Source organism: Danio aesculapii, chromosome 21 (assembly GCF_903798145.1).
Source record: "Danio aesculapii chromosome 21, fDanAes4.1, whole genome shotgun sequence".
Lineage (NCBI taxonomy): Eukaryota > Metazoa > Chordata > Actinopteri > Cypriniformes > Danionidae > Danio > Danio aesculapii.
In genome coordinates, this window is record NC_079455.1 from 23,529,603 (window position 1) to 23,555,232 (window position 25,630).

At 35.1% G+C, this 25,630-nt stretch overlaps 2 protein-coding genes across 3 annotated transcripts; both read left to right on the plus strand.

Moving 5' to 3' along the window:
- Positions 1–2,169: 2,169 nt before the first annotated feature.
- Positions 2,170–8,678, plus strand: slc35f2 (solute carrier family 35 member F2). Of its 2 annotated transcripts, XM_056447193.1 has the most exons (9): positions 2,170–2,276; positions 3,227–3,359; positions 3,449–3,618; positions 3,991–4,118; positions 5,740–5,899; positions 6,123–6,279; positions 7,409–7,461; positions 7,592–7,746; positions 7,941–8,678. In XM_056447193.1, exons 2-9 carry the CDS (start codon positions 3,244–3,246, stop codon positions 8,190–8,192), a joined length of 1,191 nt encoding a protein of 396 aa, XP_056303168.1. In that variant the 5' UTR covers positions 2,170–2,276; positions 3,227–3,243; the 3' UTR covers positions 8,193–8,678. The 2 variants fall into 2 exon arrangements, with proteins under 2 accessions (XP_056303168.1, XP_056303169.1); XM_056447194.1 differs by lacking the exon at positions 2,170–2,276 and having other exon boundaries at positions 3,279–3,359; positions 3,453–3,618.
- A 1,221-nt stretch (positions 8,679–9,899) lies between these two features.
- Positions 9,900–25,630, plus strand: elmod1 (ELMO/CED-12 domain containing 1). The gene is made up of 11 exons (XM_056446869.1): positions 9,900–10,022; positions 10,460–10,531; positions 12,869–13,014; positions 13,116–13,144; positions 14,799–14,896; positions 14,988–15,117; positions 15,245–15,378; positions 17,716–17,784; positions 18,398–18,448; positions 20,566–20,699; positions 22,354–25,630. Exons 2-11 carry the CDS (start codon positions 10,515–10,517, stop codon positions 22,527–22,529), a joined length of 984 nt encoding a protein of 327 aa, XP_056302844.1. The 5' UTR covers positions 9,900–10,022; positions 10,460–10,514; the 3' UTR covers positions 22,530–25,630.

The following is a 25,630-nucleotide window of genomic DNA, read 5'->3' on the forward strand; positions in this document are numbered from 1 at the left end:
CATTATTGATATCTACACCTTTTGGTGTTTTCTTTCCACTACGCACATGAGTGGCAAAAGTCCTGCATATGCAAAGTGTTCATGCAGACATTTTAGTATTGTAAAACTGATCAAACATCACGCATATCTTGTTACAATACTTTTACATAATTATATTTCTAATTTAAAATGAAGTCAATTAAGTTCACTTTGTTAACTTTTGTAAGTGATTACAAAGGTATTGTGTGAAAATTACCTTTTTTAGGTATTGCAGGTAAAAAAGTGTATTATTTTGTACATGGAAGAGTGTACTGCTGTAACATTTTTGTATAAATTGTTTGTGTGGTGTTTAGCAAAAAATATATCTTTACATTTATGTTAAAGTATTTTTTTATTGTAAATGGAAAAGGTGCATTTACACAATAAGAAACTAAAAAAAAAAACACATTGTTTAAAAATCAAGACTATTTGATGTTTTATATTTACTTAAAATAAATTGATGCATTTTGAATAGCAAAATGCCTTTAAATAGTTCTTGAAGGAACACATTTTACACTGTTGAGGTACAAAGTGTCTTGTCACTGTGGTGGTATTTGATGAAGGTACAATATTGAATCTGCAGGTTTTAAAAACCAAAGGTACATTTTGGTTTCCCATAGTAGAAATCATGTCCTTAAAGGTACAAACTGCAATGGTACAAATGTGTTTCTTTGTCTTAAGGTACAATTCTGTTCCATGAAAAGGTACTGCCCCAGTGACATGGGCTTTTTTCTTTTTTGGTACAACATTGTACCATTTTTTTTCTGAGAGTGTATACTACACACACAAAAAGTTAGTAGATTATGAGATGCTTATGTATAAAAAAACACAGCAATTCACTTTTTTCTGAAACACAAAGTGCAACTGAAATACCCAAATAATTACTACAGAAAATTAGCCTTCAACAGTTTCAAGTTTTCTAAATCAACATGTTTAAATAAATTTTTTTCTGACAATATTAATATCACTCACATTTTGTCTAGTTTAGACAGGACAGCAAAATACATTAAACATTTCATACAAACGAAGGCTATTTTTTCAATGTAGGATGGCAATTTTTTTATCATAATTTTATAATGCCATTGTAATAAACTTTTGATAAAGACAATCACTTTTAAGCATTGTCACAAGAATAAATTGTCCTTCTTGAGGGTTTAGTTTTCACCAGTTATATTAAGGAATAACCTTCTTTTAAACACAAACCTGTGATAATCTGGAACCAGCAGGCCTGTTGAAGGACACTTTCTCAAAACAATCTCAAGTCAAACAGCTGCACTGCATTTTTCTAGATAAACATATTTTGTTTTTACAGGGGGAGCACTTCTATCCAAAAATATTATCCTCTCTGTAACACTAACAAGTGCTTATCCAGGAACATAGTTCTCCTTGGTGTCAGGTTCACCACAGTATCTGTAAAGTTCCACAATTTACTGTACAGAAGGGTTGCCAAGTCCGTGGTTTTCCAGTGGAATTAGGCTGCTTTACTTGCCATGGGTTGTTTTTTCCGCAGGTTAAAAGTTTGCCAAAGTGCATTTTGCCATAGTGCACTTATATTATATGGTTGTGATGAAATAGATTACTCGAATAATGTCTATTGCACCAACGATAAAATGTGTGCTTAGTGTGCCATATGACTAATGCAGACGTTTGTGAGTCACAGGGGGCACTAGATAATAACAAATAAATAATAAATGCTAAAGTATATGTAATCTGCAGTATATAAAGTTATAAAGTTTACGTTTTAGTGTAAATATATTTCTTGAATGTTTATTTTAGATTCTCAATATATTTCAATAAAATGTATATCACAAATTAGAGTTGACTTCTGTTGCTTGAAGTTCTTCTGCATTTGAGTATGACATATTTTGAGTTTTAATATTATCGGGATACTTTTTAATTGCCTGGTTTTATTGCGAAAATGATGACTCATCTCGCAATCACAATTCTCATCATTATTTATCCTCATCATCATCAGTTGAATGTTGCAGTTTTAATATATATGCGGCCGAAAATAAATGTCTGATAGATTTAGGAAGTTTTCTGAAGTAGTACTAGGTCAGAACAGGTCTCTCCGACATTGGTCAGAATTTAATAAAGAGAAAGAGAGAAGTGGAAGGATATTGGCTGTTTGGAACAATGGGCGGGGCTTTGAGTTGACTGAGCGCATTTATGATTCCTCTCTTTCAGGGAAGGATGCAGTGCTTGGATTTAACCGGAAAACACACGAATCACGGATATGTCGGATCGAGTACATTCAGGTATTTAATAGACCCTCGGTTTTATTATTTCGCTTGTAAACACGTGACGTTGTGCTTTTAGCCTAGCCACCAGGCTAACCCGTAAGAAGGTAAGGAGATTTGATATGTAAGCTTTTGAAAAGCAAAATGTTTAATTGTGTTTTTAATGACGAGTTAATCGGTCTTTAATTTCTTTGATTAGGAGGTCATTTAATCGTTTGGTTCGTTTAACTGTTGGTGTGTCTGACAGGCGCCACGTGCTCGAGGAGATTCGTCTTAAACCACCACATCACTGCTCTCATGTTCCGCATTCGCAGTAGAAACACTGTAAACTACATTATCTTGCAGAGCTTTTTCCTTCAAAAGTGAAGCTTTTGTTTGTCGCCAGAAAGTCGAGTTGGCTTATGCTGACATTAGTTTTTATTTAAAATGAATGAAATTAATAGTCAATTTCAATGGAATTGCTAACTTGCACTGTACTTTTTGTTTTGTTTAATTGTTTGTATTTTGTGTAAAGGCTTGTTCTGATCACATTTAGGCTTTCTTTATAGAGTATTAGCCATGTTTATTGAAAAATTCAGTCAAAAAAATTTCAAGCATTAAAAAATGCAGTTTGTCATATTAAATCTTTATAATTTTATGTTTAGACATTAAAGTAAACTATTTGCTTGCATTCAATATGTGTATAAATAATTAAATAATTTAAAATATGAAGTAATTTGGATGCTTTACTCAAAATGTATTTTCTATTTATTTTATATTTTGACCTTTAAATATAATTTAACACAGAATCTTATAAAAGAAGCCCCCTGAAGTCAACATTTTTGGGCATACATTCCTAAAGAGATTAAGTTTTTTTTTTCCTTTCAGTAATCACTTGACCTTACCCAACATCAAAGCCTGTGATATTAACTTAAATGTTACTTTTTTTTTTTTTTTTTCTCTCTCTCTTCTTCTCTTCACTTTCTCAGGGGTCTATGTGTAAAGTATGGATTGTGAAGCAGGAGAATCTTCCCCTGAGAACAGAAACTTGGATACTCTCAGCCGCTGGGGGAGATTTCTTTGTGGTCCACGTAATCTTGCACTCAAAGATGTGTTTACATGGTATGATGTAAAATCTTTCTTTGGATGCGTAGTCTAATGTTGTTTTTAAGTTTGCTAGTATTTTTGGAGTAACTTTGGAATTTTAACAGGCAGCTCTTCAAAACTATTGCAATGGGTCAAGCCCTGTCCATGCTGATATGTGGGACAGCAGTTACATGTCAGTATCTGGCAAGGGATGTAGAAACGCCAATGCTGCAAAGCTTTCTTAATTATTCTCTGCTGCTGCTCACCTATACTTCCATGTTAGCCCTAAGAAGAGGTATGTTTCAGCATGCTCACTACTTGTATTAGATATTAGACAAGTGAAGAATATAATTTACAGTACCAGGCGTATCATTTTTCTGGTATCAAATCAAACTTAAATACAAAGATTTATTTTTATTCTCCTCAAAATGTAGAATTTAATGACTGAATATGTTTTTATTAATTTTCATAAATCATGTTTTTGTACATTAACTCTTAAATAAACAATAAGAAATATTCAAGAAAATTAATAAAAACTGAGTTTTCTGTTAATGAACTCTTCATTGATTAATCATAAAAGCCATACTGTGGCGTTTTCTTAAAGTATTGCCTGAAACTGAAAGATGTAATGCATTAAATTAATCCAGTTTTATTCGTTCTATTTTAGGGGAAAATAATATTGTTCAAATTCTAAAAACAAAGTGGTGGAAGTATTTTCTGATGGCTCTTACCGATGTAGAAGCCAATTACACTGTTGTGAAGGCATACCAGTTCACTACCCTTACCAGTATACAGGTAAGAACGCTTTCTTCTCAGAGCGTACTCACACTAGCTACAGTTGACTTCAACCATGCCGAAGCGTGACTGTCCCCTCTCCCTGCGGGCCTGCACTCGTACTGCATCTTTACCTTCTGAACCTGAGCACACTTGCGTCATCAATGAAGCGACTGTTCAGTTTACCAGGAAGAGAAGCGCTCTCACTCAGCACAGTTGAGATTGCTTTAGTTCGATCGTTTTGTTTTATTTTTAGTCCTTTGAGATGCAGGGACACACAGTGAAATATTTTGCTGAACAGATCAAGCACTTTTGAGGCTCATAAATGTTCATAAAGTCCTTTTGTTGCATGCATTGGTGGTTTGCTGAAGGTGGAGCTGACGTGCAGCGAGGGGTTTGCGTCTTTAATAAATTATGACAGTTCGCGTTTATTGAAAAGACAGTCCTTTAAAGTGACGTTGCGTCTTCAGTTTCAAGTTCAGGCGCGATTTGCACTCACACTACTACCGTACAGCATGAAAAACCCAACCCAACCACGCTCTGGCTGTGTCAGACTTCAAAGGTGAGTCCTTCGAAGTCCACACAGGCCGAACTAGCGTTTTGAAATGAGACGATCTAGCCTACAGAAGATGGATCTCATCATCACCTTAGCAAACATAACAGCTGCTGTTAATAAGCGGTAATACAATTTGTAAGGACTTTTTTCAAAGTGATTTTAAAACTTATTTTAAGCATTTTCCTGTTTCATGACCAATTTACTAAACCTGTTAGTGACCTCTTGATGTATGTAGTAAAAGTAAACTTAATTAAATAATAAGCAAAACTAATGTATCCAATAGGCGGTTCATTCCGGTGTGGCAACCCCAGATTAATAAAGGCACTAAGCCGAAAAAGAAAATGAATGAACATATCTGCTAATATAGTGCAAATATTTTGCTGCTTTTTACTTCAGTTCGTTGTTGAACTGTATGTAATAATTTACTTAGTATCTTTCACAACTTGTTTTCATGACAGATTTATATGCAGACATTTAAGCCAGGAATAATTTAATTAAGATTAAGTAAAATAAAACTATGCACTTAAATAGTTCAAATATTAAGAGAAATGCTGTTGTCCAAAGTTATTTTCTCTAGTAAGCCAACAAGCTCTAAACACTGAACAACTGTTCTGAAGTAAATGCTATGTGACATTGTTTTTACTAGCTCTTTTACTGATGTCTTTTCATGGATGAAATGCTACTTGAGCAATCATGAGGCGTGAGATGTTTATTTTGTGCTATAACTGAAAGTAAAGAGTTGTTCACTAGCGCTGTTGAGCTGATAATCAGTGACCGCTGATTTCACGCCACATTGAAGTGTTGAAACTTAATTAAATGTACTAATAGACAGAACTTTGTAAAGGTAAAATAAAGCTTCTTGTGATTTATTAAAAATATGTTGTATTTCTTTCACTTAAAGTGTGTGCTGTTTACTATTGAGAATATTGAGGTTTTTAATAAAATATATCGCAAGTAAGACAAAAAAACCCCCACAAACACAATTAACGTTTCCTCCCCTCCCCCCAAAAAAGCCCTAATTTGCACCAAGTCTTCATATTACTGTAGCTTTTCTGTATCTAATAAACTAACTGTTATGTATTGTAGCTGCTGGACTGCTTTGTGATCCCGGTTCTGATGGTGCTGTCATGGATCTTCTTAAAGACTCGCTACAGGCCATGGCATTTTGTCGCCGTGGCTGTGTGTTTGTTTGGTGTCGGAGCGATGGTCGGAGCAGATCTGCTTGCTGGGAGAGACCAAGGATCAAGTAAGTATGCTTTTAGTATTTTAAGTAGTCCTTATCATATTCCTTTTTATTCCTGTTATAAAAGATATCAAACGAGTGACTAAAGATTGTATCATGGACCGTAGAAATCGGTCTTGCACAAAAATGGAAGTGTGTGTGTGTGTGTGTGTGTGTGTGTGTGTGTGTGTGTGTGTGTGTGTGTGTGTGTGTGTGTGTGTGTGTGTGTGTGTGACTATGACTGCAGGTAGTCATGTGTTGTTGGGTGATGGACTCGTGCTGGTCAGTGCTGCTCTGTATGCAGTGTCTAATGTCTGTCAGGAATACACTGTGAAAAACCTGAGCAGGGTGGAGTACATAGGCATGATGGGGCTCTTTGGCACTCTCATCAGCGGGGTGCAAATGTAAGTTTTGTGTACACCACTTCATATTCTATTTGTTAAGCGTCTTTCAATTGAAATGCTCATACTTCATCCAGACACACAGCCTTGCTTTTGTAAAAGTGTGCTGTATGTACATACTGTAACTGTCAGTAAGATTTTTTTTTCTCACTATGGATGCAACCACACTTTAGTTAAAAATTCATTATTGTGAAATCAAAATAGGTCACCTACATGGGATTGCATAGATCTGTATCATGTTTTGCTTTTCTACCTTCAGTGCTGAACGTAAACTGTTACATAACTAGTTATTTCAATAACTACTTCATTCCAATAAGGTTTCTTTACTTTTAACTAACTAATGTCCATGAAGAGTAATATTTTATGCATTTGAGATGTGAAATGTGGGAATGATTGCCAAAAAGTTTGCAGTTCAGTTATGCATCATAGTGTATTCGGATAGGTTTGTTTTTAATGTAAAAAAATGAAATATAAAAATAGTCACATTGCACTTATTTCCCCATAGACTTCATACGCACGTGAATGCGTCAGACTGGAAACGCAAGCTCATGCAACAAGTTTTACAGTCCGCTAATTTGGAAACTTCAAGCTTTGTGAACTGACCTGCGAAATCGCATCACTTGACTGTGTGAGACATATCGAAGATCAAAACATGACCTCTCTGGACAGAAATTTAAAACATGGACCAATAGCCCGCCTTTTTAAAATGTTTAATAATCTTATTTAATTCAGCCCCTTTTCACAGCACCATACTACAGAATTCCGCAAGCTCAAACTATAGCGTGACCGCAGCTTTAGGCAAATGCAGATATACGTAGCAAGTTTTCATAATCCATGTTAAATGAAAAGTCAGATTTGCCATTACAGGATTAAATGACATTTTAAAATGGTAACCTGCTATTTTAAATAATAATGTTTCACTACATTACTGTTGTCACTGAAATTTAACGCGCACACACACACACATACATGTATATAAGTTTTGAGTGTTTGAAGGAAATTGTCTGGTGCATATAAAGGGGAAAGAGTGGAGGTGGTTTTGTCAAGCACACATTAAGAATTGCACAATGTTACGATATTCCCAGTTCATTTTTGGGTATAATATCTGGAACTATCCTATTGTATTTTAAAGGGCTCTACTTGAATTTAAAGCTATACCTGCCATCAGCTGGGACTGGCAAAATTGTGAGTAACTAGTAATATTTTTAAATTCAAGATTAGACCCCTTTAAATCTTTAGAACTGCCTTAATTCAAAAAACATTTTCTGTTCTCCTTTACATTAGAAGGGTAAATACCTGTATTTTTATTCTGTAGGCCTGCTCTTTTTTGCATATACTCTGTGTATGTACGGGCTGTACAGTTTCATGCCTGTTGTGGTGAAGATGACTAGCGCCACAGCTGTAAACCTCTCTCTGCTGACCGCAGACCTCTTCAGCCTTTTCTGTGGCATCTTCCTCTTTCACTACAAGGTGAGCAGAAAAATAACATTTTCAGAAAATCAATAAAAATAGAAAAAACAAAGAAGATCACAAAATGTGATGCTATTGCTATATGATAATGGCCAGAGGTGAATTCTTTATTTCTGATTATAAATCTTTTGATAATGTTTAATTGATTTTTAGTTCTTGCCAAGTTTTTAAAGCACTTTCTTTTTTCTTTAAAGTTTACAGGCCTGTACATCGTGTCTCTTGTGGTGATCATGGTTGGTTTTGTCATGTTCAACATTGTACCGACCTTCACAGCAGATCAGTCGGATGTCAATAATGATGTGGTGTATCAGCTTGCTTCATCTGCAAATGACCAACAAGATGGAGACATCGTTGAAAATTGTTTATCAAAGGAAGGACAAGAGAATCTGGATAGGACATGGTCTTCTCACAAAGCACCCTGCAATGGAATTTGTTCACAGACATGAAGCTCTACAATGTAGAGTACATTTTACAGATTTTCCTGTAAAGGTTGTACAGGGTTTGCCAAATGAACTATTTTATGTGTTATTCATGGATTTTAAATCCACTTCCGTGTGCCTTCAGTCTATCAAACTGCATATCAATGTTAGATAAATCTGCTGAGATTTAAATTTCGCCTGATACATTTAAAAAAGCAAATATTTTGCAGATAAATAATGCAGTGTAATGACCTGTACAGTACCACCTTCAACCACTCGAGGTGCTAACATTTCAGTTTCATTTGAAATGCTCATAGATGCATACAGTATGACGATGCGAGAGCTTTATGATTTTTTTTTTTTTTCTTATAAACATTCTACTACGGGTGTGTGTATTAAGTTACTAAAGTGAAAGATTATAACACTCCAGGTGAAAAATACCTGTAGCGGAAATGATGAATGGTTCATATTAAACTTGTTACATTTATTATTAAACAGAATGGTTTTACATAAATATGTATGATTTGTTTAATGTATATTTAAAAGTGGTTTACTCTTGAGCATTAAAGTTGCTCCAAATTTAGATCGTCACATGTTATATAGTTAAGATATTATTTACAGAAAACTGCCGAAAATGCCAAAGCTACCTATATATAAACGTAATAAAAATATTTAGTTTGATTCTATTTTTATGATTCCAGAAGTTTCAATAAAAACATGTTGCAGATAAATGTTTTTAATGTTGTTATTATTAACAAATAGATATATATTTAAAAAATATATATACTCAAATTGGTAGCATTAACACTGAATAAAGCACATAATTTGTACCTGAGCTGATCATCGTCTTACTATTATGTGGAGGGTGTTGTTTTGCTGCAATGACGGGAAAAGAGAAACGGTTTCTAAAATAGAAATTTCACAGGACAAAAACTTCTTTAAACATGAAACAGATATCTTTATCTTCCTTTTATGGCATCTAGTTAGGACACAGTTTAAGTGTAATGTTTTTATTTAGAATAAGAAATTATATTTATGTATGAAACATTAGAAACAAGAAATTTCACAGGACAAAACTTCTTTAAACATGAAACAGATATCTTTATCTTCCTTTTATGGCATCTAGTTAAGACACAGTTTAAGTGTAATGTTTTTATTTAGAATAAGAAATTATATTTATGTATGAAACATTAGAAACAATAATATAAACAATTAAATATTTTTCCCCCCACCAAATTAGTTTGAACACTACAAACCTGGGGAAAACAACTAAATTGGCTCAAGATGCAAATCCATGTGAGGAAGAAGATAACAAAAAATATCAATTACTAATAATAAAAGGCAGAACTATTGTCTTTGCAGGACACTGAAATGAATTAACTATAGCATTTGTTAAATTGTTTAGCTAACATGAACCATCAATAAACAATTGTATTTTTATAAACTAGCATGAACAAATGTAAATAAAAGTATAACATATTTGAGTCATTTATTAACCTAAATATGAGTAATCACCGTTGGAGGTTTAATAAGGTACCCGAGTAAGTTTCCTAAACATTGGCTCTACAAGAGTAAGATAATTTTACTATTACATTTCAAAAGCGGAAAAAACAATATTTAGTATTGATAAAAGTGTATCTACAATTTTGTTCTTAATGTAGTACAGCTAGTACCTCAGTGACAGAGGTCTGCTAGGGTCTTTCCGCCGCCGTGCGGCAGTCAGAGCAGCGCTGCATTGCGATGCTGAGAAGCGCCCGCCCTCCCTCATTCACATGCTCATCATGGAGGAATAACAGGTACCTGCCGTACAGAGAGAGGAGGACAGGCATATTCTCATTCCCAGCGACATCTTGAAACGTATGTTACTGTCATTCATTTTTCTTTTAACAGATACTCTGATGTATTAATACCAGATACGCCTTTTCCACACGGCCATGTGTGGTGTAGAATACAGAAGAGGTCAGAATAACCCTTACCGTTAACGTTACTGAAAAATGAAATAGTACCGACGGTAAATATGTCCGCTTGATGTAATTATATAAGCTGTGATATTTGACTGTATTGTAAATAGTTCATATGTCGTGAAATAATCTATAAGATATCAAATATTTGGAAGTGATATGTCGCCTTTATGTTGGTTGTAGAGCAGTTGCCCACGGCAACGTCTTTAATCCGCCTAACGCCACTGACGACCTCGAGACATCCTGGCTATTTGTATCCACGACTGCTGAATGCAGCAATATTACGATTAAATAAGATACATTGGGGTTTTGTTTTCAATTGTGTTTGTGCAGGTGGTCAGATCACCCTCGAATGTGAGTTACTGTTGTAGTAAAGCAGACAATCGCGATGAAGCATTTTCTGAGGTGAGTGCTTACGACTTAATTGTGACAAATCGCTTATTACTTAGAAGATGAAATGTCATTGCTTCATTTCCCTTCACTTTCATTTCTAAAAGCACATTAAACTTATGTAGAGTATCAATTCACTTTGCATGTTTTGTTGTATGGCCCAATTATGTCACTGGTGTGCAAACAAAAAGAGAAACGATAGATTTATTCGTCTTAATCATGTTTTTAAAATAAATGAATTCAATAGATGCTAATTGTTACCTAAAAGCAATGAATAGTTTTACTTAACAAGTTAACAGAAATAATACAATTAAATTTTATTGCGTGCATCATTGCCCCTGGACCAATTTTGTCATTGGAAGATAAAAAAAGGAGCTTTTAGGCATCTAAATAGTGCTTGTGTAGGCCTAATATATGTATCTACAGGCAATACACTTTCTGTGCATATAAAGCACATTTAATTTGAGTTCTCATTTTTAAACTCATATATTGTTTATAAAGTATAAGATAATCAGACATAAATATTATGTAACATACTTTATTGCTTATTTATTTCAAAGATTTTTTTAACTCTCTACCACACTTAATTTGGCAACCTGACAGATCATTATGGCAAATGAATTAAACTTGTCAGTGCTACATAAAAGCTGGAGAGATTACACTGAAACTCCACCAGTCTGTGGCCTTTTAATCTATTAACATTCATTATCAGCAATATCTCTTAAAATGTAAATAACTACATTTTAATTAACATCCCCTTGGTGGACAAGCTGTACTGTGGCTTTCAGTTTTAAGTACTTTCTTATCAGCAATTGCTCTTAATTATATTGTTTATAATATATGATGAACAAAATATATGAAACACAAAAGCAAGTAGTAATGTTTACTCTTAGTGTGCCAGTTTAGTTTTATATATCACCCAGTGCAATATCACAACTGTCTGTTATTGAAGTGCTGGAAATGAAACTGCCTTCGAGACACGTCACTTCAGTTCAACAACCTTGACAGAAAATAACACCTTTTTTACAAAACGCAGGTCGGATCACAAATTCATTGCATGCCGATGGAGAGGAGAGTCTATCCTGTGAGCAGTAACTCTCAACAAAATCAGCAGGCGGACTCCAACAGGTTTATTTATTGTAGTGAAATAGACCCTAAATAAAATGAGTATATACAGTAATATGGGTGGGTTGATTGATCCATGTATTGATTGATTTTTTTTGACATTATTCAATTATAATTGATTGACTGATTAATTGATGAATTAATTAATTCATTAAAATTACACAAAGAGTTTATATTGCATGCATTATTGCCTGTGGCTTAATTATGTCACTGAAAGTTAGAATCAAAGGATCAAAACAATGTAACACCATTGTTTTAACAACACGTGACGTGACAAGAATCCAACGACAAGCAATTTGGCGGTCTGCACCATATGTGGCGTGACATGACAGAAACATTTAAATACCAGCCACTGCACTCCCAATTAAATGGTAAAGGCTTTTAATATAATCAATACATAATAAACCTCTTTAACATTATTAATAGGCTACTGATGTCACAGTTCTGGCTTTCATTTTCAAACTAGGTATACTATCTGCTCCTGCTTTCAGTAGTATGGCAAAAATGTCACATAAAATGATATCTAATCTCAAATTGGTTGCATTAACACTGAATAAAGCACATAATTTGTACCTGAGCTGATCATCGTCTTACTATTATATGAAGGGTGTTGTTCTGCTGCAATGCCGGGAAAAGAGAAACGGTTTTTAAAATAGAAATTTCACAGGACAAAAACGTCTTTAAACATGAAAAAGATACCTTTATCTTCCTTTTATGGCATCTAGCCACAAACAAAAAACAACTTTTTAGGAATCACAAGGCAGCCTTAAAATACTTGAATACTTGATTATAAATGAATGTACTCATCCATGTGTTGACTGAAAAACAGATGCACACAGTAAACAGACATGAAGACATACTTGCTAAACTAGAAACCTGAGTAAAGAACAGTAGGTTTACATTTATCTTTCACTTTCATCACTCACATCATTGCAGAACTGTGACCCATTTCATCATCATGGCCCACTTATCTTTCTCTCAAAACACATGCTTTTTACAACGGGGATCAGACCCAGCTTTTGTAGACACCAGACCATTATAAGAGAAAAAATAAATAAAGTGCATTTCTCTTTGAACAGCTCGAGTAGCACTCATGAGAAACACATGATCTCATGGTGCTCAGATATAATGTCCAAAATGAGAATGCTTTATTCTGGGACAGAATACACAGGTGTATTAGGCCTATCAGTATTGTTTTATTCAGTGCTATTTCTCTGGATCTTCTAGGGTACTGACCCAGTTCCTGGTGTTCCTGTACTGTAAGTGTTTGTGGCGGGGCCTAAAGTTTGTCATCCGGAAGGTGACGGGACGATGTGAGCTTCAACGAATCTGTTACAATAACAAACCTGGCGCTCGAAGGACACTCAAGATTGGTAAATAGTATCAGTAAACATGGTGACACTATATTTGTATTTGCCATCCTATATTATGTAAGGACAATTTTGATATTCTTAATATTTTTTTTATTTCACAGAAACCTCACTCCGATGCTCTAAACATGAGGTGAGTCATGAGATTGTTTTATTCCCAATGCATCTAATTTAGTAACATATAATTATATAAATTATATATATTTTGAAAATTAATTTAATTTAAACGTTAAAGAAGTTTTGTAATGTACTTTTGTCATTTTATCATATATATATTTTTTTTAATTTCTGTATTCCATTGTCTTTTTAATATTTTTTTTTGTGTAATTTTTTTAAATCAAATTTTTATTTAATCTGTATTCTATTAATAAAGATCTTTAATATTTTTAGTTCTAGAAGTGTTTACATGACACCTATTTGAGCTAAAACAGAAAACCTTTTTGGATTTCGACTTTGCAGTTTGTTCACACATTAGCAGTGTTTTAGTGGCTAAAAAACTTCTAAAAATGGCTTTCAAAACACAAGTTTGTGAAAATGCAGTTTTTTAAAAACAGGCCATTATGTGTATATGTTCATTAGATGCTCAGTCTGTAGTAGCTTTTCATAATACCTCAATTCTGGTCCTCAATCCTGGTTCTCAACCTCAATTCTGGTCCTCGACCTCAATCCTAGTCCTCAGTCCTGGTCCTAGGCATTGTTCCCTAGTCTCTTCTCCTATATTGCCATCTACCTGAGCAGAGAAACTATTATTTCATATCAGAACTTTTATTCAAGGATTTACACAATTGCACTACTTGCAGCTTCTTACTAGAGAAGCGTGAGGTGTGAAAAAATATACCTCTGAAAATAAATACAATAAAATGAACGTCACACATTAAAATGCCATTTGAATGAAACATGCACCCTTCACTCTGAAGTCATGGCGGAATATCCTGTAGAGTTCACTTTGAAGGGCACTTGTTGTTGAATTAGGATTGAGAAATGCTGATCTAGGGCAACACGGTGCCAAAGTGGGTAGCATGGGTAGCATGCCTCACAGCAAGAAAGGTGGCTGGTTTGAGCCCCGGCTTGGTCAGTGGTCATTTCTGTGTGGAGTTTGCATGTTCTCCCTGTGTTCGCGTGGGTTTCCTCTGGGTGCTCCGGTTTTCCCCACAGCCTAAAGACATGTGGTATAGGGTGAATTGAATAAGCTAAATTGGCCGTAGTGTATGTGTGTGAATGCAAAAGTGTATGGGTGTTTCCCAGTGTTGGGTTGCCGCTGGAAGGGCTTCTGCTGCGTAAAACATGCTGGATAAGCTGGCGGTTCGTTCCGCTGTGGCGGTTCCTGATTAATAAAAGGGACTAAGCTGAAAAGAAAATGAATGAATGAATGAAATGCTGGTCTATAAGCATGCCCGAGAACTTGACAACCAGATTGGCTCAGATTCGTGTGAATAGGGATTGTTCGACACTGTTTTCTTTTGTCTTCTATGCAAAGCTTTTCAAAAAACCCAATAACATTTTTGAATGTTAGCTTTTAAATAAATGAATAATCCAGTCCTCCCAAGATTTTGTGAGTCCAATCATGGAATTTTGAAATGAATGAATTATGGAATCAAAAAAAAGAACAATTTTATAAGATTTATGTGTATTTTCAGAGCAAAACACAGGAGTTTATAACAAATCATGCCATGTGTTTTAAGAAAATTTTTTAGAAAATTCACTATTTTAGGCTACAAAACATAAATAATAAATCCCTGCAAAATCCTGGAGAGACTGAATAACTTCTCTCTCAATTACCTCCATAGCTCTTGCAGTCGGCCATCAGCGTTCATCCAGATTCTGTGGAAAAGTCTATCGATGACATTATGGCTCTGAAAAAGATCAACCCAGACACCAACCCACAGTAAGACCCCATCATTTGATGATACAGTATAATCATCCACAGATAACCCTTTTACATTTCGGTGTTCACTGTGTTTCCTGTCTTCTTCTAGGCTTGGCATCTCTCTCCAGGCTTGCCTTCTTCAGATTGTTGGTTACCGAAACCTAGTAGTGGAGGTGGAGAAGCTGCGTAGAGAGCCGTATGACTGTGAAAACCCAGCCCACGAGGAGATGCTCATGAAGGTATCATTTCTGAGAAGTAGGATGTAGACATTTATAACACGGCTGAAATGTAGGCCATAACAGAACTGATCTGAAATAAGTAATAGTCTTCAGTGATGCCTTTCTAAAATGTCTTTCTACTCACCAGCTGTGGAAGGAACTCCGTCCCGATTCTCCTCTCTCTGGACGCATCTCAAAGCAGTGGTGTGAGATTGGTTTTCAAGGAAACGACCCTAAGACTGATTTTAGGGGCATGGGTCTCCTGGGCCTACACAACCTGCTGTGAGTGATAGATTCTGCTGAAGGGAAATCAGGGCAAAAACAGTCGATCTCTGTAGTCGTTTAAACATAAATACTTCAGAGAAATGTAGTTGTAATAGTGTTGTATTCATGTACAGTATTAAGAACATGATATACATAAACATTGAACTAATTAGAACAAAATCAGCATTCAGGTAAACTTAATGCTACAAAATTTACTGAACTTGTTTCACGTTGATGAAATTTCATACCTAATTATCTATTATTGACTGTTTACTTTGTAGCTTTGACACAATTTGCATTTTAAGTTTTTTAATTATTATTAACTTGATAACAATTTAGTATTTAAATGAACATTAAATACTCAATGGATAAAAGAGTTCTTAATTACACTGTATTATCAAATAGTACTATATTCTAATGTTGTTGCTTATGATAACAAAACAACACCATACATAAAAAAAATCATTAAATACACAACAAACATGTTTAAAATTATTTTAAACAAGTTTTTACTTAGCGACAGATTTAGATGTTTTTTCATGCTGCTAACAATGGTCTTATAAGATTAAAATACTAAAAATTAATTTTGTAAAATATGTTTTTGAATAACATTAAATTCATTTTTATTAGCTAAAGATTTTCATGTTAGCATGTTGCTAAGCTAAGAAACCAATACTTTAAAAAGCATTACATTTTTAATTTTCCTTTGGCTTAGTACCTTATTTATCAGGAGTTGCCACAGCAGAATGAACCCCCAACTATTCCACAACCCAGTACAGAGAAACACATTTACATACGCTATGGCCAATTTTGTTTACCCAATTCACCTATAGCGCATGTCTTTGGACTATGGGGGAAACCAGAGCACCTGGTGGAAACCCACGCACACACGGAGAAAACATGCAAGAAATCCACACATAAATGCCAGCTGGTCCAGCCAGGACTCGAACCAGCGACCTTCTTGCTGTGAGGCAACAGTGCTAACCACTGCACCACCGTGCCACCCACACTTAACATACGTGATGTAAAATACATTTTTATTTACACAGAACCTGTTTATATTAGTTAGCAAAAGGTTTTTATGTTAACATGCTGCTAACTAACAAACCAATATTCTAAAAAACATTAAATACTTAAATCTGTGTGATATCAAAAAGAACAATGTTAACCCTGCTGAAAAATCCAGCTTAAACCAGCCTAGGCTGGTTGGCTGGTTTTAGCTGGTTGACAAGCCTGGTTTTAGAGGGGTTTTGGCCATTTCCAGGCTGGTTTCCGGCCATTTCCAGCCTGGTCTTAGCTTGTCAGGCTGGAAAATGACCAGCTAAATCCAGCTAAAACCAGCTTGACCAGTCTGGTTTAAGCTGGACATAGCTAGTTTTGGCTGGGCTTTGTCTAGGCTGGTCAAGCTGGTTTTAGTTGGTCATTTTCCAGCCTGACCAGCTAAGACCAGGCTGGAAATGGCTGGAAACCAGCCTGAAAATGGCCAAAACCCCTCTAAAACCAGGCTGGTCGACCAGCTAAAACAAGCCAACCAGCCTAGGCTGGTTTAAGCTGTTTTTTTCAGTAGGGATTTTTTTCTAGTGCACATAATGATTAATCAACAATGAAGTTAAGTAACCATTAGTCTACCAACAAGTCTATGATGTGCAAAAGGAAAGCCTGCCCCCCACTCGATATATCATTTCAGTTGTAAGTACATCAACATACTGAAATAAAAGTCTCAGCAATCTCTAGTTCATGCAGACTTTAACATACTTGAGGTGAAGTATATTTTACTCACAGTTAGCTTGCATGTTGCTAAGCTAACAAACCAATACTTTAAAAAGCATTAAACATTTAACACACATGATGCAAAATACATTTTTAATTACACCGAACTTGTTTATATTAGTTAGCAAAAGGTTTTCATGTTAGCATGTTGCTAACTAACAAACCAAAGTTCTAAAAAAATTAAATACTTAAAGTCTGTCTGATATCAAAATCAACAATGTTAATTTTTTCTAGCGCACATGAACAATTAATCAACAATGAAGTTAAATAGCCATTAGTTTGCTACAAGTGTATGGTATGCGCAAAAGGAAAGCCTGCCCCGTAATCGATGCCCATTTCAGTTATAAGTACATCAACACACTGAAATAAAAGTCTCAGCAACCTCTGATTCGTGCAGACTTTAACATACTTGAGGTGAAATATATTTTAGTCACAGTTAGCTTGTTGTTAATAGTTAGCATATGATCTTCCTCTTAGCATGTTGCTAAGCTAACAAACAATATTAATTGAATTACACTTGAAGTAGTTTTAACAATTAGCAATAAATGTTGACATCACCATGCTTTATCTGTTGTTTTTTTTCAGGTATTTTGCAGAGCATGACAAAGCCACTGCTCTCCAAGTCCTTCATGACTCCTTGCAGCCCAAACACAGGTCAGACTCATTTACAGTACATTGTTTTATACCCCGAAAAAGCACTCTAAATATAACTAATGCACTTTAAGATGCCATTAAGCTTTGAATGCATGAGCAGTAAAGGAATCTTGTCATTGAAGCTTTTTATCAGTGTATTATTTTATGCTGTGTGTGCACACCATGGATATTTTAACAAATGATTTTTTTCATGCCATATAATATCACACCTTCAGCATGCTTTCTCACCATAAAGCACATCACGCACCCACACATTCCTTTTTTTCTGTTCCTGCTTCTGCTTTATTCCCATCATCACTGTCATACACAGGGACGTTTCCAAAGAAGAAGCCAGGTACTCCATTTTTTTCTCTCCCAGTAAGAAACTCATTTGATCATTTTGCCTCAGTCTAATGGCTCTATTTTGTTGTTGTTTTTTAAATATCCAACCTCACCTCACTCTAAACACAAGGCATTATGCTCCATTGTAACGTTGGTTAGTAGCTGCGAATGCTTTCTCTTTCTTTCCAGTGTGTAATTGTGGTCGTTTATTCAGTAGTTGGCTGCATTATATTCACTGTTTAAGATCAGGATTAAGTGGACACGTGATAACATTTTGGCTTTTTTTGCACAGCAAAATGAGCAAAGCTGAATGGGAAAAGAAGAAATTCGACAAAGCGATTGGGTGAGTTCAACAAATTGCATCTATTATGCATACTCACATTGAGGTCCTGTTTACACCTGCTATTAAAGTGCTATTAAGTTTCACCCAAAAAAGAAAATTCTGTCATCATTTACTCTCCCATTCACTTGTTTCAATACTGTTAGAGTTTCTTTCTTCTGCTGAACACAAAAGACGATATTTTGAAGAATTTTGAAAACCAGAAACCATTGACATTCATAGTAATATTTTTTGTGTCATGGATCTGAATGGCTGCTAGTTTCCAACCTAGTTTCCAAAATATCTTCTTCTGTGTTTAATAGAAAAAAGAAACTTAGTTGGTTTTGGAAGGTTTGGATCCACTTGATTGCAAGTAAACAGTTTTTAGTAATACATTTATAGATGAACTATCCATTTAAGACATGTTTTTCTCAATTACTACTGGACAATGCTAAACACAGGGGTAAATTGCATATCTTTTTTTAATCCATACCAAACAAACCAAGAGAATCAATATACTAGTGTGAGCACCCCTCAAATGACCTTAGCAAATTCATAGCAATACCTTAAAGTCTGTGTGAAATCAAAGTATACAATGTTTCTTTTGCTAGCGCACATTGTTATTCTTTAGCTGAACAGTTAATCTGCAAATTAATCCACTAACATTTTTTTTTGTTTGGTAATCTTCAATCAAAGTGTGCACATTTTTCTGTTTTTGGAGTGTCGGTCCTTCTCTGTGGACATCAGTTTGCTATGAGGGAATGTTGTGCAAAAAGAAGGAGCAACAAACAAAACAAAGACGTAACATAGTACTCTGTAAAACCCAACAGTCAACTTTATCAAACGAAATGAGTGTAGTTAACTCAAAATTTACTGAAAGTTAATACTACTCATTTGAAAAGAGTTTTGAACTCTTGAAGTGTTGAAGGTAATGAGATAATTAAATACCTGATTACTTCAACTTAAATGGAGTAAGTTCACAGTACTCATATAGATTAGTCTTTTAAACTCAAATGGTTTGTAGCAATCAGTTTCCTCAAATGGTTTGAGTTGCCTTAACTCAATAGGTTTTATAGTACTCAGCTGGTTTGAGATCTTTTCATTTATTGGGTTTTACTGTGCTCAAATTGCTTCGTTTACTCAAATGGATAAAGTTCACAGTACTCATTAGGATTAGTTTTTGAACTTAAATGGTTAGTTTCAACTGGTTTCCTCAAATGGTTTGAGCTACCTTAACCTGGGTTTTACAATGTATATATATTCCAAAATGGAGACCAGTTCTTAAAGTCAGCATAAAATGGAAGATAAGATTGTTCTTTTTTCCTCTTATGACTTACATCTATTTGAAACAGAAACTGAACTGGTTGATTTGTTGGGGGGTCCATTTTTTTGGTAGTAGTTTGGTAATACATGCTTTAGTGAATCAAATTTATGAATGTATTAAAATTACATCTCATTTAGTAATAAAATGTATACGTTTTCAGTGGTTTGAGGAATATTTAGTAACTATTTTAGATGTTACTGTAGGTAAATCTATACAAATTATGTGTTTTTTTAGGCTACATGCAGATATAAATGCCTATTTCACCAGAAACGTGTTTTGTAAATACTTAAGATGTCTATTGGTGCTCTAGAACTGCCAATTTCTGACTGTTGAATGATATTGATATTGATAACTGTTATGGAGGGGGTCAAATGTATATTTATATTATACATTTTTAATTATTAATATTTAACTTAGATCAGAGAAAGCTATTTCTTACTATTAAAGAGCTGATCCCCCCTTTACATCTTGTTTTGATGTCCTTCAGGGGAGATCAAGCAATAATTAGGTGCAAATTACTATATACATATAGAGTACATTTTTTTCTTTAAACGTGAATGTTTATGCAGTGTGTGCAGTATTTATCACTCACTGTTTTGTGTAAGGATTTGAATCAGGCTCTTCTTCTTGTCATGAGCTTTCAGAATGCATTAGCTCTGATGTGTAGCATGAAGCCTGTTAAATCACTGCACGCACACACACACACACACTTAGACAAACACTGGCTGAGTCTTAGTATTTTATAATATTTATTTACACTAAACAAGTGTTTCTTTTGTGATGTGTTTTGTGCTGACCCTCATCTATTGTGGTGCAGATACTCTTTTGCTATAGTTGGCATAAACATCACAGATCTGGCCTATTCCCTGCTGGTGAGCGGAGCTCTGAAGACTCATCTGTATAATGTGGCACCAGAGATGCCAAGTCTAGTGCACTTCCAACAGACCTTCTGTGAGTACTAATTATAATGTCGACATTGTACTAATTGTGAGAAAACCTTTGTTCAAAAATTTATGAAGAAACAAAACTAAACAAAAATACACAATTACATAATTAACTGTTAATGGAAAAATTATATGTAGGGATTAAAACTTAAAAATGTCCCCACTTGCCAATTGCTGGTGACCTTTGAAAATTTAAAAAGTTTACAGCCATTAAAAATTGATGTTATGTGCAATATTAGTTTAATGTAATTTAATAAACATAGAAATTAATTTCTATTAATATTTTTTATTAATATTTGTAAAAAAATGTAATTGTGGTTTAGATTTAAATTATATTTATATTTACTTCTATTTATTTTTTTAAATAGCAATAATAGTAATATAAAATATTTTGTCAGCATTAGATATATAAATGTATATATTATGTTAATAATATACACTCATCGGCCACATTATTAGGTACACCTTACTAGTACCGGGCAGAACCCCCTTTTGCTTTAGAACTGCCTTAATCCTTCATGGCATAGATTCAGCAAGGTACTGGAAATATTCCTCAGAGATTTTGGTCCATATTGACATGACAGCATCATGCAGTTGCTGCAGATTTGTCGGCTGCACATCCATGTTGTGAATCTCCAGTTCCACCACATCCCAAAGGTGCTCTATTAGATTGAGTTCTGGTGACTGTGGAGGCTATTTGAGTACAGTGAACTCATTGTCATGTTCAAGAAACAAGTCTGAGATGATTCGTGCTTTATGACATGGTGCATTATACTGCTGGAAGTAGCCATCAGAAGATGGGTACACTGTGGTCATAAAGGGATATACATGGTCTGCAACGGCTGTGGCGTTGTGATGATGCTCAGTTGGTACTAATGGGCCCAAAGTGTGCCAAGAAAATATCCCCCACACCATTACACCACCACCACCAGCCTGAATTGTTGATCCAAGGCAGGATGGATCCATGCTTTCATGTTGTTGACGCCAAATTCTGACCCTACCATCCGAATGTCGCAGCAGAAATTGAGACTCATCAGACTAGGCAACGTTTTTCCAATCTTCTATTGTCCAATTTTGGTGAGCCTGTGTGAATTGTAGCCCCAGTTTCCTGTTCTTAGCTGAACCATTCTGGCCATTCACCTGTGACCTCTGGCATCAATAAGGCATTTGCGCCCACAGAACTGCTGCTCACAGGATATATTCTCTTTTTCAGGCCATTCTCTGTAAACCCTAGAGATGGTTGTGCGTGAAAATCCCAGTATATCAGCAGTTTCTGAAATACTCTGACCAGCCCATCTGGCACCAACAACCATGCCACGTTCAAAGTCATTAAAATCACCTTTCTCCCCCATTCTGATGCTCGGTTTGAACTGCAGCAGATTGTTTTGACCATGTCTACATGCCTAAATGCATTGAGTTGCTGCTATGTGATTGGCTCATTAGAAATTTTCATCAATGAGCAGTTGGCCATGTGGACATGTGTTTTTAGTATTTATATAGTATATTTATTATTTGTTATGAATTTTTTTTTTAGAAATAATAATTATAAATAGCAAATTATCTGTCTGTCTGACTATCTATCTATCTATCTATCTATCTATCTATCTATCTATCTATCTATCTATCTATCTATCTATCTATCTATCTATCTATCGTATCAGGTTATCTGATGCAGGAGTTCCACAGGTTTTGGATGGAGGAAGACCCATGTGACATCATGGAGTTCAACCGCGTGCGCACCAAGTTCTACAAGCGCGTCCTAAAGCAGCTGAAGAACCCTGACATGGCACTGTGCCCTCATTTCACTGCCTCTGACCTTCACCTGGTCAACCTGTAGCTTCTCATTCATCCATCCGTAAAAAACCTCATGTCTCATCCACCACACATCCTCACTCCAGCGTCTCCTGAAGATCACCAGCACTGATGCTCGAGACCATGTTGATTGTACGTGCGCATGGCAACAGTGCACCATCTTTCACAGCGATTGTGATATTTACAGCTACAGTACGCTGAAGTGCATACATAGCATCTGAATGTGGACCCGAGGGCTCCCTATCCACCAGTAGGTAGAGCTATCGGTACGCATTGGGCTTCAGGCACAGAGAGTTTGTACCGCACTGATACCAGGCACACCTAGAAACAGGTGGCCCGTCTTTGTATACAGTATCATGTACTTTCAGAGCTGTTATATGAAGGATAATCTTTAGTCCTTGTGAATCTGTTAAAGGAATATTCAAGATTCAGTCAAAGTTAAAGGGATAGTTCACCCAACCTTTAGGAGTTTCTTTATTCACGACACAAAAAAAGATATTTTGAAGAAGGCTGAAAAACTCTAACCAATAGCTATGTTTCAATCCAACAATTTGTATGCATGGAAATGCCAAGATGTGCATACATTTTGAAAATGTATGCGTGTAATAGGAATAATTGGATAAACGTTTTATGCATTGTTGCAATAAATACATTGGATTATGTTGTACATAAATAACAATAGAACACATTTAATTAATAAATAAGAACATGCACATCAATGTGATTATGAAATAGGTGTGTTTGGACACATTAATGGACAAACCAGTGGACTGATCACATTGCACAACATCTGAAATGTTGTTTTGACCATTCTAAAAATCCCTCAGCCAAAGTCCATCATCAAAGTCACCTCCAGAACTAAGATGGGTCATGAACTACCATCGTTCATTAGGTTGTGTTTAGTCTTGATCTTCTGAGGCGTAAGTTATTTATTACATAAGAAAAAAGGCTCACAAAATTCTCCTAACGCAGCAAATTCCATTTTTCTTTTTTAATTTGGCGCCAGTTTATCAGGAAGTGACTTTCATTCTCTTTGACTCGTTGAATCGAAACGGTGCTTTATTCATAAATGTTTTATGTGATATTCCAGTTTTGCGCATAAGTTTAAGTTGCATCTTTAGATGGAAACAGCTATTGACATCCAGAGTAGGAAAAACAATAGAAGTCAATGGTTACAGGTTTTCAGCTTTCTTCAAAATACCTTCTTTTGTGTTCAATAGAGTAAAGGGTGAGTAAACTGAATGTTCAGTTTTTGGTGAACTGTCTCTTAAAAAAAACTATATAATAACTTCACAGCCTGCTTTACTCATATTTACCAAGGGTGCCAATATTAGTGGAGGGCGCAATAGACATACTATTATGGTATACACATAAATGGGAGAAACTATTGCGCAACATGGCACAATATGCCCTGCCTTCTAAATAGAAGAGCCGATCACCAGTTGGTGAAGTGATTGTGTCACTTCTGCTGCCAATGGGAGCTTTGGCTCAAAGAAATCTGAGATTTGCGTTTAGGGTTATACATGCACACTGGCTAGACCAAGTTGGTCCAAGTCATTGAAGCATAACAAACAATTATAAGGTAGTTTGTGCCAGATTTTATAGCTGATTTTGTAAGATCAGACATTTAATTGTAATTTTTTCAAGTAGTTTCTGGGATTTCACTAGTCCTCTTATTGTAATAGGGGGCTTGGGCTTGTATGACTGTAATCAAGTGCATTAGTATCATACTTTTTCAGCTTCTATGCTTTTGGAGGTATTTTTCCTGTTCGTTCGTTTTTGCCCATATGGATTTTAAAAATAATTTTTTAGAATGTTAAAACCAGCCAGCTACAAGGAGAATCATTACAGACGTTTTTGGAAGCCTGAGAGAAAATGACTAAAGTAAGACTTTAATATTATTGCGAAGGACACAATCAAATGATCAACAGATAAATAAAACTATTGATTTAAAGTTGTTGGTTGTATCTATAGAAGCAATGTATTTTGCAATATACAAATATTATGGGGACAGACTAACTTATGGGCTGTATAGAAAGAGCAGAGCTAAAGTCTAAAATATATATCTATTTTTTTTTGACGCACCTCAGATTTTGAAATTGAAAACTTTTATTCACTTCAATTTTTTGATTGGTCGAATTTTCAATTGCATTATGGGTAATGTAGTTTTGTTCCCTGTGATTGTCTGAATTGATTTAAAATAATATGAATGTGTTCAAAAAAGTTATTGAGAAAACGAATGAGTTTTACTTCCTAAACCCAACCCGCTGCATTCTACAATTGACAGATGCTGTCAATGGTGTCTAATTTGCATTGAACCTGGAATAATCCTTTGAACAGAAATGATTTCCGCTTGCTGTATTTACATTTCATTCACCATTCTCATCACCCTCAGTCCCATTCAGTCAATTACTACTACGTGTTGCCAAGAAGCAGAGCTTAAAATCAAATATTCACTTGCCAAATACGGTAGGATAATGTGTGTTTTGTGAATGTTCTCATGCAGAGCACATGATTGTTTTACAAATGTAATAGTGTTGATGTAAAATATGTGGAATGTTCTTTTTTTCTTCTTCAGTTCTTGCACCAAAGCAATAAGCGACGTTTAGAACATTAAGTAGAACAGTTTCTTCTGCACAAGTGGTGCCTCTTTTGTGTTAATTAAACAGTAATTATCAGAATTAATGTAGAAATCTAAGGTTGAGCCTTCGGTGTGAGTATTTCAGGCTTTCTTTGGTCTCTTCTGCATTTCTTTCACACTTACACTCGTCACTATCGCATGTTGCTCTTTTATTTCTTTCTGTTTGACCATGAACCTTTTAAATCGATGGAAGGTCACAGGGTTTGCATGATAATTTAGTTTTTTTCGCTTGCAAAAATTGTGTTATAAGAATGTGACTTAATTCTAATGTTGCTAATCTGTGCAGTGAATGTCTACACTACTGGCGGTGTTCAGCAGCTTCTTCGAAATAGTTTTTGGTTGAACTGTGTTTCCATATGATTTTTAAAATGTGTGACTTGTCGTTTATTTTCCCTTGCAGCATTTTTACTGAAGCACTTGCTGTACATAAAGCCTTAGACGTGGAATACATGCAAACATTATTAAAGCTTATCATTATGCATGGT

Excerpts from the sequence above, each read along its gene's own strand:
- slc35f2 (XM_056447193.1), top strand. The coding sequence starts at position 3,244 with ATGGATTGTGAAGCAGGAGAATCTTCCCCTGAGAACAGAAACTTGGAT. Across the intron at positions 3,619-3,990 it reads CATGTTAGCCCTAAGAAGAG|GGGAAAATAATATTGTTCAA; the intron begins GTATGTTTCAGC and ends GTTCTATTTTAG. Across the intron at positions 7,747-7,940 it reads TCTTCCTCTTTCACTACAAG|TTTACAGGCCTGTACATCGT; the intron begins GTGAGCAGAAAA and ends TTTTCTTTAAAG.
- elmod1 (XM_056446869.1), top strand. Across the intron at positions 13,015-13,115 it reads TCGAAGGACACTCAAGATTG|AAACCTCACTCCGATGCTCT; the intron begins GTAAATAGTATC and ends TTTATTTCACAG. Across the intron at positions 15,379-17,715 it reads CTGGGCCTACACAACCTGCT|GTATTTTGCAGAGCATGACA; the intron begins GTGAGTGATAGA and ends GTTTTTTTTCAG.